Source organism: Psammomys obesus, unplaced genomic scaffold, assembly GCF_907164565.1.
Source record: "Psammomys obesus unplaced genomic scaffold, mPsaObe1.curated_primary_1811, whole genome shotgun sequence".
Classification (NCBI taxonomy): domain Eukaryota; kingdom Metazoa; phylum Chordata; class Mammalia; order Rodentia; family Muridae; genus Psammomys; species Psammomys obesus.
In genome coordinates, this window is record NW_026585609.1 from 8,794,955 (window position 1) to 8,809,409 (window position 14,455).

The 14,455-nt window shown below is 38.7% G+C and overlaps 1 protein-coding gene across 1 annotated transcript; it reads right to left on the reverse strand.

Annotated features, from left to right (window-relative positions):
- On the reverse strand, nt 1-13,535 carry Clec9a (C-type lectin domain containing 9A). The gene is made up of 6 exons (XM_055611940.1): nt 13,415-13,535; nt 11,991-12,071; nt 6,113-6,238; nt 2,737-2,888; nt 1,215-1,327; nt 1-133 (listed from the first exon to the last, which is right to left on the reverse strand). The coding sequence occupies exons 1-6, from the start codon at nt 13,503-13,505 to the stop codon at nt 1-3; spliced, it is 696 nt and encodes a 231-aa protein (XP_055467915.1). The 5' UTR covers nt 13,506-13,535.
- Nucleotides 13,536-14,455: the final 920 nt, after the last annotated feature.

Below are 14,455 nucleotides of genomic sequence, written 5' to 3' on the forward strand. Positions count from 1 at the left end.
TCAGACGCAGGACCCAAATGCATTCTTCTCACAGATAAAATATTTCCAGCTCTTGCAGTTATCTGAGAGGAAGTTACGGTCTTTGAGGTATCCACAGAGCTGCTCCGCTGAATGCTTGCTCTTTGTTGGCAACCTGAAAAAGTTAACTTCCCAGGTTAGAGGTTAGACTTGAAAACGACAGTGGTACTTGAAAGGGAAACTCTCCAAAGACGCTGTTGGAGTCACGTTAACTTGCTTTAATGTGTCACCCTCTTGTGGTGGTTTTATCCTCCTTTTAGTTTTACTAAAAAATACGTTGCTGTAATTTAAGCAAAGGTCTTATAAAGAAAACCAAGCCATGTTTACACAAAGCTATGTAATTATCCAGTGTGTTTCTATTGATTCCATTCTCAAAATGCTAAGGTACCTGATGGTGCCCACGAATCTCCACTCCCATCTGGAAACCTCAACATAGAAAGTGCCCAATAGTCACTAGTCTTTTGACCAGAAGGCTCTCTCAGCATTAACAGTTAGAGAAAGAATGTTCTTGATACTTGCATTATATTGCCTGTTTAGACACTTGGATTATGATAAGAATTTTCTAAGGGATAATGGTAGGTGGACTGATAAGGAGGGAGATTTAGAAGCTGTGCAGGATAGTTTTATGTCAACTTGACACAAAAGCTAAAGTCATTTGAGAGGAGGGAACCTCAATTAAGAAAATGCCTCCATAAGATCGGGTTGTAGGCAAACCTGTAAGGCATATTTTCAGTTAATGATTAATGGGCGAGGTCTCAGTCCATTGCGGGTATGCCATCACTGGGATGGTGGTTGTGGGTTCCATAAGAAAGCAGACTGAGCAAGCCATGAGGAACAAACCAGTAAATACCCTTCCATGGCCTCTGTATCAGTTCCTGCCTCCAGGTTCCTGTCCTGTTTCTGTTCCTGTCCTGACTTCCTTCGGTAATGAACAGCCATGTGGATATGTAAACAAAATAAACCCTTTCCTGTCCAAGTTGTTTTTTGGTCACTATGTTTCATCACAACAATAGAAACCCTAACTAAGAGAGAAGCAATAAACCCAAGTCTTAAGTATGTTAGTTATAATTCCAGTCAGGAGCCTGTAAAAGTATCATGCTCCTATGCCTTCTGGAGGAAATACAAGGTACAAAGTAAACGTTTAAAATGTCTTCACATTTCTAGTTTTCCTTGTAATGTCTCCTTCATAGACTTACAAGTCAGAGAGAGAAGAGCTGTCTTGCCAGAACCAAGATCCACTGAGTCCATCTTGAAACAATCCCACCCAGTATTCAGCTTCTCTGAGTGTCCTCATGCTGTAGATAAAATCCTATTGAAAAGAAGATACAAACTGCCAATGAAGAAAAATAAATAACAACCTAAACTACTATGCAATATAAAGTCTGATATTTTGCCTGGTTAGAAATCAATGAGAAATAGTGCTGAAGAAAAAGAGATTACATTGAAGCGCACAGACACACACGCACCCCCCCACACACACACACAGAGGAGTCTTCTTCTGTGTAGTCAGTATGGTGTGTTAAATACTATGGAAAATATATCCAAAATATTTGAGTTTTAATAAATTCAGAGACTGCCAGATAGTATACATTAGAGCAGAGTAAATCTTATGCTGATCCTTCATAATCAAAAGTAAAAAAAGTTCACCCACTTCACTCACCATGTGGATTATTTTCCTCTATATTACACTTTAATATTGTGACATTTTGGAGATTCCAGCCACATCTTATTCTGAGCACTTTTTTTTTTTCTTTCCGGATGAAACATATTTTATTTTGTCATCAAATTTTTTGCAGAAAGTAATTTTGAAGTATTATAATAATACAGTCTAAAGCTTTCTGGTTTGCTGCATAATCTTAACATTCCCCGTTGTTCTTATAAAACTAAACTTCAGTTGGTGACAATTTTGCTAGGGTGAGAAAGGTCTAGCCATGGATCCCACTTTAGATATTCTATTTAAGGGTAGAAATGCTTCCGGAGACACTGCACTGTTTATTTGTCAAGATCCTAGTAAGCGAGGCCAGTAAACTGAACATTTAATAAGAGTTAATAATAATAATTTAATAATAATTATATATTTAATAATAATATATTATTAATACTATATTCAAATAATTATTTAATAATAGCATATATTTCCCTCTATTAAGCCAATGTATTTCATGACATCAGCTCAGGTTTTATTCTTTGTAACTTCTGTTTGTTTTTGAGACAGGATCTTAATACACACGCCTCAAACTCAAGACTCCCCTGTCTCAGCCATCCGTGTACTGGAGTTTCTACATGCATGTGCCATCACATGCTGAGCAGGACTTCAGTTTCCATACTTCTATTTCTTCCTGTGAATTATAAATTATTTTGTTCCCTGCAGCATCAAACATAGTAACTCTATTTAAGAACATCCACAGTTAGGATGTATATGATAGCGGGAGCCTGTCTCAACTCAGTAATCTCTGCGTCCTTCCTCCTGGGTTAACTAAGGCGTAAACAGTCTGCTATCCTCACTTTCTGGAAAAACCAACCTCATTTTCAGTTCTCCAACTGAAAACAAAGGGAAAACAAATTATATGAATCTCTACTTTGTCTCTTTGATATTTATATTAAAAATATACCACTGCTATGGAAAAATTAAGGAATCCTATTTTATGAGAATCTGTACTATTTTAATGAGTAACGTGGTATTTTCTGAACAACATGAAATCATAGAACAGTCTTTACCATTTCTTCTTTGCTCTCTATTTGAAGGAGACTAGCATCCTCTTTTAAACAGCTCTCCTTACTGCCGTTCCACATGTTCCAACTTTTAAAGGCATAGTAACAACTTTTTCCATTCTGAATCCAGTTGAGTGGGCAAGGGGTGCAGTTACTACCTTCAAATAGAAACATTTCCTTAAATGTCAGCAGTCACAAAATTGGCATCCCAACTCCTCCAAAATAACAAAATGGTACCCATGATACAGCACCTACCCCTCCATCTTCTCTGAGGCTGGGAACAATGAGACTTATGTAATTTTCACCTGAAATAGTGCTCTAATAATTAGTTTCAGTTAAAATCAGCATGGAGATGGCTTTACCCAAATCGTTCCTCCTATAGAAAAAAATGGGTCTATTTTTTTTCCCCATGGAGCCATTGGCTGGGCTGAGAAGTAAGCCGTGAGTTTATGTTTTAATTCTGAGACCTAAGCAAGAAAATATTTCATGTATAAAGAAAAGAGTGGCTTGAAACAAGTAGGTATGAAGAAACATGCCTATATAAAGAAACAACGTTTTAGAATTTCACGAGAGCTAAGAATCAGACTTTAATGGTAAGGTGTTCTTTTAAGGAACATGTTGTGGGAAAGAATATACTCAAAACAGCGCAGAGCTGACTGAGAGCTTCTAGCATGGCGTTTAGGAGGAAGGCAGGACAACTCAGAGAACACTGGGTACTAAAGAGTAGCATTCCATGGGGGTTAAGAAACACCTCACTGGTAGTTTTTCAGGACTGAACACTGAGTCCTTTAAGGCTTTTCAGCAACCTGTGTTTGGAATCAGTGCTAATCAACATGCTGAGCCCATGAAGGTCACAGAGGGCTTAGTGTTGACAGGGCATTTGGAAGGCTGGAAAACGGGATGGATTAGCAGATCTCCAAAGCAGGTTATCCCTGTGTTCAATGTGGATGGCTCAGAAGTGGTACTGACTCATGCTTACAATAAATTGCTATAATAAGAATACTCTAGACACTCAGTGACTCTGCAAACATTTTTTTCCTTAAATGTTCAGTTGGAATAAACTGTGAGGACCTTAGTGATGGCACTGAAGTAAAAAGTGCACATTGCTCATGCCAAGGACCCAAGTTCTGTTCCCAGCACCTAAGTTGGGTGGCTCACAACTACCTGTAAATCCAGTTCCAGGGAGAGGTGATGTCTTTGGCCTTCTCTGCCACTTGCACTCACACGCCCCCACGCAGATACCTGCGCACACATACATACTCTTTAAAAATTAACCAATTTTTAAAAGAAAAAATGGTAGATTTTTCTTTTCACATAACTCAAAATGCAACGGTATCTTCTAGAGGAAATTTAACATTCTGAATAAGTCACCATTGAATACTTAACAAACTGTAAAATCAGTAGTAAAACAATGTTAGGCTTAAAAATAATCATAAAAGATAAAACTGAATTAACTTTTTATTAATGAATTTAGAAGAAAGTGAGTCTTGCATTTTATAATAATTTTTATGATAGTCTTATTCCTGAGATCAATTTTTATGCTTTTATTTACAGTAAGAGTCTAAAGCAAGAGCCAAAGTAAATGAATTGCCCACTTTGGAGCTAGAATTGAAAACAGGCCTAGATTTGAGTGACTGGGTGAAATATATTGTTGATTCTTAAAAGCCTAGCCTAGGAATCATACACATCCTGCTGGATCCTGCTCTAAGCTTGGGATAGGTGAACTTTTCAGGAATGTCAATCTTTTTAGCATTTCACTGGAAGGTACAGAAGAGGCTGTCCTACAGAGCAACCAAAATTGTGTCAAGCTTTTCAGCTGTGAGGGGTCAGAGAGTGTACTAGCCTTTAGCAATATGAAGGGTTCAGCTAATCTTTTAGGGACCTGAACTGTGGCCAAACTGGGATTTTTTTTTTTTTTTGACAGAAAAGTATTTCAAGACAGTCTGAAACAGAGCAGGAGATTGTGAAAGATATTCTAATATAGAATTTAATAAGCATGAGGGCTAGGAGTATGGGAGGCACTGGAGAAAAAAAAATGAAGAGCCACCTGAAAGCATGGGTGTGGACTTCCTTGAGGCTGAGCTGCTGAAACTAAAAGATCCAAATGCGGGGACCCCTATATAATTATGGGTACAGGCTCCTCAGAAACAGCCACGAGCAAGTGTCCTTGCATTGGCCCTGCATGCCGTTCTGCTGGCCCTCTAGATTTACATCTCTAAGAAATCTTTGCCTTTTGATAAGGGAGACTATCAGGAGAGGCTTTGGAGGGGCCTTGGGCGGAGTTACAACCTGATAAAGCAAAAACAGGATCCACTAGGCTTGCACAAGGAGTTCAGCACATGTCCTTGCCCTGAAAATTTCTGGTCAGGTTCCTAGAAAACTGTAGGTTAACAGCTGAAGGGAGAAAAGCAGTAGTTAATGGCCCCGGAATCCCGCTTCCCTGAGGTCGAGAGGTTATGATCAAATCCCTGAGTAAGGACCTCTTTGCTCTTTTCATGTGCCCATTATTTTCCATCTTTCAGAACTGTCTTAGCACTCACTCTAAACCTTAATAACCCATAGAGAATAGAATACACAGAATCAAATCTTTTGTGCAGCTGCGGCAGACATTTGGATCTCTACTGAGATCACCTGTTCTTAGCTGGGCATGATTTTTCATGACTGTCATCCCAGCACTCAGGAGGCTGAGGCCAAGGAGTCACTATTGGATTCGGGGTGGAAGCCAAGAAAAGTCACTTCAGAGACACAAGCTTAAAATGCAAGCTTTATTTTCTGCTTGAGCAGGGAGGCAGCCAGTTCAGGATCTGAACCTCCTCTTGGAAGGGAGATTGTACAACATTTTTAAAGGATGGGAACAGGAGCAGTGTGGGCTGTTGTATTGAGCAATCATATTTTGACACTAGGGGTCGAGCAAGGAAGAAAACATGGGTCTTTCCAGATCACCTGATTTCAGGACCTTCGACTCAGCTTTCTGCAGTAATGTCTTCTTGGACTCTGGCCTGGAATCTAAAGTGATAAGGGAACAAGGGAGTGGGCCAGCTACACTTAGTTAACTAAGTCAAGACAGGCAACGTAATTATGACTTGTGTGCCTTAGCTTAGATAACGGATAATCGCAACTTCTCTCTTTACATTCTTTACTGGTTAACAGACAAACATAAAAAAACACCTGAAGAAGTAGGACAGCAGTTGGGTTTCGAGGTCTGGGAATATGAACTCAGTTTTGACCCTGCCAGCAAGATGGAACTTGTTCCTGAGATGGCTGGACCCGGGAAACTGTCCCCTAACAGTCACCACACATGGGAAACCAGCCATACTGAGTTCTGGCCAGCCTAGGCTATATGACCAACAATGCAAAACCACACTGATCCTCTGTCAGTTACCTGAGTGGAGCCATTTTTGTAGCAAGGCTTGGCAGTTTTCCAGCTGCAGAGTTTGGTTTCTCAGTGCTTTGTCCTGTTGGGTGAGTCTTTCCTGCTGATCCGTTACAAGAGAGGAAACCTGGAAAACTGGCAATGGCACATATTCTACGTCAAATACTGATGTATTGCAGCAAAGAAAACTATAAATGAGGTGTGATTTCCTGGTTTTGGGTTTCTGTTTGAAATTTACATTGTTCAAGAATCAAGCACTATGAAGGACACCTAGCAAAAACAAAACAATCAAGAACAAACAGCCTTGAGGCCATCCCTTTCCTTTGCTCACCCAGTCCCACTCCCAAGAGCAGATAAATTTATCAAATTCTTTTTAAAAAATCAATTAATAAATGGGATGAGAGTCTGTTCGTGTGATGGTGAATGTTTGGTTTTTTTTAACTTAAAGTATATTTCAGTGTTCATTCCTGTGCGTACACAAACATCTCTCACTCACCCATTGTAATGGGATAGAAAGTCACTGTGTGGCTGCGTCACGATTTCCTTCAGTAGTTCTTTGGTGCCATTTAAAAAAATTAATTAGATGATTGATTTGTTTGTTTTGCAGGGCTGGGAATTGAGCCTAAGGCCTCGTGCATGTTGGGCAAAGCACTATGGCTTTATTCTCAAATGGCTCATCCTCTTGTATGACAAGGGGGAAAACACTGTTTAAAGGATTTTGGTCTTGGGGCTGGGGAGATAGCTCAGTTAATAGAAATCACTTACTGTGCCAGCTTGAGGACCTTTATTCCCAGAGCCCATATGAAAAACTGGGCATGGTGGTGCAGACTTGTAATCCCAACACTAGAGAGATGGAGACGATTGGATCTCTGGACTGACCTGGCTGGCTAGCATTCTCCAGTGGGTAAGCTGCAGGCCAGGAAGACACCATGTGGCAACAGACAAGGTGGAGGGCTCCTGAGTGATGACACTAAATGATACCCAAGGTTCTCTGTCCTCCACACACATGCAGCCACACGAAGATAAACTGGTATGAGTGTATACACACACATAAGCACACACACAAATCCACACACGTAAAAGAATCTTAGCCTTACCTCATTTTACACATTTGAAAGACATTTTTAAGATGAGTGGCTAGATCAAAAGTTTGCAGACATTTAAATTCCATTCAGTATTTCTAAGTTTCCCCTCCATCTAGACCCTTGTACAGTGTTTCTAGGTTATCTACATTTACAGCCCTTTCTGTTCTTCACAAATGAAAAATAGGTCGGATGCATTTTCTTGTCTGTGAAATGTGTGATTACAGTTTTTAAACACTATGCCCTTCATTGGCTTTCTAGTACTCTCCTTTGTTTCCTTGTGCTGTGGGAATTACCTAGCATGGGCTGAGTGGCACATCTGAAGTTCACACAAGGCACTGACCTTCAAACAAGGTGTGTTGCAAGCTCGTTAATGATTGCAGCTTGTAACTGTCGGTCTGAGAATTAGGAGACCAGAATGTGACTAACTTGTCGGCACTGCTTATTGACGGCAGCATGCTGGATGATGCGCCCCTGGTTTTAATGAGACCCTGAGAGATGCCTTCTGCTAAGTCTGGTTGCCTAGTCTCAGCAAAATTTTGACTTTATGATCAGCAAAATATAAAAATCCCCAGGCAAGACTCCCGTGGCTCCTTAATAGCACAGTATCCTGTGCAAACATCAGCGATTCCTAAACCAACAGAAAAAGTCTTGCTGGGAACAGACACAGGGATCCACACCGTCTCTCTTATTCCCCCTATTTATCTTGAGACAGCACCTCATGTATCCCAGGACGGCCTCAAACTCATCACGTAGCCCAAAACGACCTTATGCTCCTGATGCCCATGTCTCTTCCTCCCATTTGCTGAGGATACAGGTCTGGATCACCACCACTCCTCGCTCTATCCGGGTGGGAGCCTGCTGATGAGAAGCTTTACCGGCAATATCTCTACTTCAGTATTCTTAAGTTGCATTCTTGTTGTATAACAAAGTAAACTCCTTAAATTTCAACAACATGTTAAAGCCCGCTGTTTGTTTGGGTCCTATGAGTCTCTTTTAACAACTAGAGATATTTGTGCCTAGAGTTATTTGTTGGCATATCACATTGAAAATTGATTTTTGGTAAGCTATAAGCTACTGTGTACATTTTGTTAGACGTTTGGCTTGATTTTGGATAATTTATTTGAATGGCTGAAAAATTTTAGTCTTTTTTTTTTGAGACACCATTATTTTATATTTTAGGTTGCACATTCTAGATTAAAAGACTAGAAAGGATATACACAGTGGTGTAGCAGTTAAGTTGGAAAAAAAAGCAGTGGGGTTGTTAGCAAAGATATTAGTGTGGATCTAGCCAGTACTGTTAATTTAAAAATTATAAATAAATACCTTTATGCTAAAACTCCTGGCAATTTTAGTTTTACATGTGAAACTATTGTCTCATGTCCATATTGGTTCATTTCCATTTTGACGTATTTGGGATTGATGTCATTGTAACTATGAGAAATGATGTCAGCACTTTCCCAGATGTTTATGCAGTTTCCCTGTGACATTTAATGAGGAACTCTCACCCACTCTCTCTTAGTTGCCACTCAAAAGTGGCGCAGTAAACTTAACTCACAGTAAACTTCTCATGAACTGACAAAGAGGAAGGCATTGGAGGAACAGAATGGATTACATCAAAGCACCCAGGAAGGGAGTAGAGAATGCTGACACAGGAGGGCTCTCTTCTTCTCCATCCAGGCTTTCCAGACTAGGTGATGCTGCTTCTCACAAGGAGAGCTTCCGTTTAATTAATCCTCCTTGGAAACACGTTACTGGTCCCAGACTAACCAAGAGGACAAGTTTAAGCACCACAACACATAGCTTACCTAGTCTTTTTCATGTAGCTCCTGTTTCATGTAGCTCCTGTTTGCTCCTATTTCAGTGTTTTGCTATCATCTTTTTCACACTTTAAAAAAATATATGTATTTCTTCTGCTTTATTTTCTAGTTCACTGGATTTTTGGTGGTGGTGGTTTTCAGTGCTAGATACAAAAGCCAGATGTGCTCACTAGGCAAGAGCTCTACCACTGAGTTAAAGCCCCAACCCTTAACCTCTTTTCCAGCAAGGTGGATATATTAAAATCTTGGGTTCTGGGAGGGCAGGTAACTCCTGTTGCAAGTTGTTAAAACACACACACACACACACACACACACACACACGAATAGGTGCCATGTGTCTCTATGATTTCAATGGTAGAACCAGATACATTTCACGCATGCATTCCTGTAATAAGACATCTCTACAACAGTGATAATGGATAAGTCCACCACGGAAGCTGCCTGTCTTAATTTTTAAATGGAATTTTGTTCTGAGGCAGCTGAAGATTCATATGTAGCTATAAGAAATAATAGATTCTGTCAGCCCTTAGCCCAATTTCCACCGTATGGAACCATCTTGAAAACTATCTATTTAGGGTCATAACTAGGATATCAGCATTGATAATACTACAACACGCCATTTCTCCATCATCATGTTGATCCTGCCCATTGTCTTTTTACGAAGGTGGCTCATTCCCCTCCTGCCCTTTCTGCTCTTTAACACTGTGCTCTGGTTCAGTGATTTTTGTCACTACCTTGATATTATAGAAACAATACATTTTAAGGCCTCCCCACACCCCACTCAGGATCCTCACCAGGAGATTCATCTGGACAGTTGGCTAATTTAATAGCTGATTGAATTTTTGTTGTTGAAAGGATTTCTTTGATATTGATTACCACATTTATTTAACTATTCATTCACCAAAGGGCACCTTGGTTGTTTTCCTGCTTAGTTCTTACAAGTCAAGATGTGATACCCAGGTTATGTTCAGGTTTTAGTAAACAGAAACTTCTATTTTTCTGAGATGGGTGTTTGGGGGTGAAATTGTTGAGTTGTAGAAAGGTCATGTTTTCATCACTCCCCCTTTCCCCCAGGGGCTGTAGCACTGTATAGTCTTACCAGGGGTGACCGATAATTAAGCTTCCCAGACCATCAAACCTGTGGTCTTTCCGGTTTGTACTTTTAGCTTTCTGGTGTACTGCGCCTCACGGTGGCTTTAACTTGTTTTTCAAATGGCTAAAGATATCGAATCCTGTGTTCATGCTTGCTTGACACTTCCATAAATCCTTTGGAGAAATGTGTCATGTCATTTTTCCATTTTACAAATGAATGGCTTGGTTTTTTTGTTGGGTTCTTAGAGTTTTATCAACTTTAGGTTCACGTATATGATTGGGAATGTGGTTTGCAAGTGCTTTCTTCTTTTGTCTTGTATATTCAGGCATTTTTATGTTGAAGTAGATGCAGCTCATCAGCTTTTTCTTTCATTAATAACTTGGTAGGTGTTAATCTAAGAACTGTGCATATACTTGGAGAATGAATTTTATTTTAATTTTTAGTAACTACTTGGTTTGGGCACTACCTCCAGTTAGGAGTAGAAAACCAAAATTCTTTGTTTTATCATATAAATAACCTGGTACATATAAGGATTGAAAAATATTCTTATTTTTAGAAAGTTGAGCTATACTTTTCATATTCTGATGAACTTTACTGGATAAATGATATTTCAAGTCATTTCTTTGTTTCTTTGTTTCTTTGTTTCTTTTTTTTTTTTTTTTTTTTTTTTGGTTTGTTTGTTTTGTTTTTTCGAGACAAAGTTTCTCCTCTGTAGCCTTGGCTATTCTGGAGTCACTTTGTAGACCAGGCTGGCCTCAAACTCACACAGATCCTCCTGTCTCTGCCTCCCTGAGTGCTGGGATTACAGGCGTGCGCCACCAACACCTGGCTCCAGGTCACTTGGGCTTTGCTTATTACACTCTGGATGGCACGGACTGCATGGGAACAAGTCAGGGAAAGGGAAAGGAGACGTCTTCGTAGAGTTTCACTTTACATAGGAAGCAAACGCTTGACTTTTGTTAGTGTTTGAGTCGTAATCAACTTGCACCAAGTTAGGAATGATGACTGAACAATGCAGTTTTCCAGGGAACTGTACCAAAATACTTGTAAATCTCCCAAACAAAATTATTGAGTATATGATGCCGCATACTGCACTTAAATAATGAGTTAGAAAAAAACAACAACAACAAAAAAAAAAAAAAAAAAACAGAAAAAGCGCAAAGAAAACTGATCTCTCTAGAAGTAGTTTGTAGTAGAAAGTTTTCAAATCAATACTTAATTAGCACATGACATTAAAGAAAATCCAGAAACACAAAAGAATGAGGGGAAAGTTTCAAGTCCATACAGCTTGCACATGATTACTCAAGCAGTGCTGGCTGACATTCAGGTTACATTTGCTGAAATCCTTGTCTACACATGTGCAGGGCACATGTACATATGTGAATCTAATTTGCATATTATTTTTCAAAACTAATGGTTTGAACCCTATACCTGATCTGTTAACCTTCCGCTTTCTTGAGAAAGACCACACAAGTATAGCTCTACATTTATACCAGCAGTTTTAAATAGTATATACATTAATTAATTGCATTCTTTCAGGTGATTAATTTTTTTTATTTTATTTTTTTCTTATCAGTTACATTTTATTAACTCTGTATCCCAGCCGTGTCCTGATCCCTCATTCTCTCCCAGTCCCTTCCTCCCTCCCTCCTCTCCACCATGCCCCTTTCCATCAGGTGATTAATTTTGTCAGATTCTTCTATCTCACTTGTGGCCTTTCTCTTAGTATAAATCTAAATGCCTTTATAGCATTTATGTGCACTCAAATAGTTCTTAAATGATTTATTCATCTATTTACATACATGGACTTTTTACATAATAATGCAGCTAAACATAATTCATAACCCATTTATGTTAACAGGTTACGTTGAAGTTGTGTTTTTGTAACTTACACTTGATGCCCAAGAAAATAGATGTTGCTAATAAGCCCACACAGATCACACAGGAAATCTTCGTCACAACACACCATGTTCCTAAATGTGGAATCAGAATAATGCCATGAGTTAGATAAAGCAGTTGGAAGGAATGGGAGGAGATGATGTCAGAATAAGTGGAAGAAAGATTAGTCCTTCCTACTGGATAAATACAAAGATTTGAAACTCTAATAGGAAAAGAAAAATCTTTGCTTAAATTCTCTCAAATGAACCTTATAGCTAGGGATAAATCGGACTTGGGAAATACCAAATTCAATAGACTTAATAGCATATCTCTCCAATCCTAATTACAATATTATGGCTTTAATAAGCAATTAGATTTATCTATCTATCACCTATCTATCATCTATCTATCTATCTATCTATCTATCTATCTATAATCTATCTACCTATCTAATCTTTTTTAATGATTAAATAGTATCAACCAGACAATGTTGAATTCTTAACATCACATCTTGTCTTTCTTAGCAAGAAAAAAAGACTCTCTTACCTGTTTTTAACATCTGTTGTACATGATTCATTAAAGTATTTTTAATTTTAATGTGTAATTTAGAAAATGAGCAAAAAATTTCCAGCTAATTTTACAACTCTTCCAGGAGGAAAAGTGAATGATGTGGCTTATTACATTCTTCATACTAATAAAAAATAAAATGTATCCTAAAATATCATGATAAGCCAGATAATGTCTTGCCTGTGATGATTCTGGGTCATTCCTGGGACTTTGAAATGATGCTGTATGTGACAAAAGAGATTCTGATGCTAATATTGTATTGGAGAACTGAGATGGAAAAATTAGCCTCAGTTACTTACTTTGTAACAAGTCAGGACTAAAAACTAACAATGTAATTGCTTGGGAAAATATAATAAAACACTCTTAAAGCCCATCCATTTATTTGCTGTAGGATATTATATGTGACATTTAGTTGATTAATTAAAGAAATGACAATAAACATACATAAAAACTTATCTCCTGGAAAATGTTTTGTGCTGTAGAGTTTTAAAAATAAAGAGTAGCCTAAGATGTAAAAACAGGTATTAAATAATGAAAACGTAATTGTAGCAGCATGAGGAGATTTTTTCCAGTTTTTCAATTTTTTCTACATCTCTTAATGTTTGTCAGATAATTTGCTAAGTGTTTTATTCAAAAACCAAAACAACTTAAATTATATGGTTTCTTTTACTTTTTTCAAATTTGAAGCAGAGGATATATCACATTTTCCAAGCCCAGGGCCCTTTACTCACTCTTCCCTGTTGCTGAATGTGTCAGGCCTCCTAGAGTAGTCCAAGGAGGCTATCTCAGTTTAGAAGAAACACCTTGGGGTCATCACAGAAAAAAAAAAAAAACAAACCCAGTTTTCTACTACAAATTTTGAATTTATTACCTGAACATTTGCTAGTAGACAGACACTTCTGAGAGGCCTCTGAGGTTGGACTGTCCCACTGAAGAGAGGTGTATATTTCTTCCTCGTGCATGCCGAAGGTGTTTAGAGAAGTAAAGCAATCTACCTAGGAGACTGACACAAAGAACTCTTGTGATGAGGGGTAAATGGGAACAAGCAAATGAACTGGCTGCCTTTCTCACAGGGGGAAAATGCACCGGGTTTAAGGTACAGCATCATCCAGAAAGTGGAACTTTTGAAGTTGGAACTGAAACATAACTCCTCAAAGGAAGAAATGAGAATGTACTGAACTCAAAATAACTATGGTCAAATTATACTGTTGCTCGGGTTTTCACATGGTAGCAGATGCCGAAGACGAGGCAAACAGGGTGAACTTCTATCTGGTGTAAGAGATGAAGCATGAAGACGAAGCAGGGAATAAAGATAAACACCATCAAACCTAGGCAACCCAAGTTGGACATAGCTTTTGGGTTTCCAAACAAGAAAACTTGGAAGAGATTTCATACCTAAGTTCATTTCCAATCAGCCTATTGATGAGGATGATACTGACTGCTAAGATAAGTAAACTTCAAAACACCGGTCAACATTGTAAATGTTTAGATCTTCCTCATAGTTTGTTTCCAGGGATCCTAGCTGATGGAGCACTTTCTCCGAAAAGGAGCCTTGGTTTCTTTTGTCTTCTGGAACATTGGAGCCATGATGGAAAACGAAAAGAGAAGGTGATGAACCCACGCTTGCTTCTTGGAAGCCATAACTTGAAAGTGCTATAAATCACATTAGCACGTTGGACATGAAGGTTGAGTTTGCTTGGGCAGCAGCATCCAGAGGTGGCTTTACTTTTGGATGAGGAATCAGTTTTTAGTGGACAGATGACCATTTTCATCACATCCGGTGACCACAGCACTGCCACTGAGAAATTTGATCTCTTGGATATCACTCATCTTTAGGCCACGTGTCCTTATGTCCAAAGGCCATTTCTCAATAATTTATAGTCCATACAACTTGCAAAACTGCAGGTTCTGT

Excerpts from the sequence above, each read along its gene's own strand:
- Clec9a (XM_055611940.1), bottom strand. The coding sequence starts at position 13,505 with ATGCACGAGGAAGAAATATACACCTCTCTTCAGTGGGACAGTCCAACC. Across the intron at positions 2,889-6,112 it reads ACAAAAATGGCTCCACTCAG|GTAGTAACTGCACCCCTTGC; the intron begins GTAACTGACAGA and ends TTCTATTTGAAG. Across the intron at positions 1,328-2,736 it reads TAGAGAGCAAAGAAGAAATG|GATTTTATCTACAGCATGAG; the intron begins GTAAAGACTGTT and ends TCTTTTCAATAG.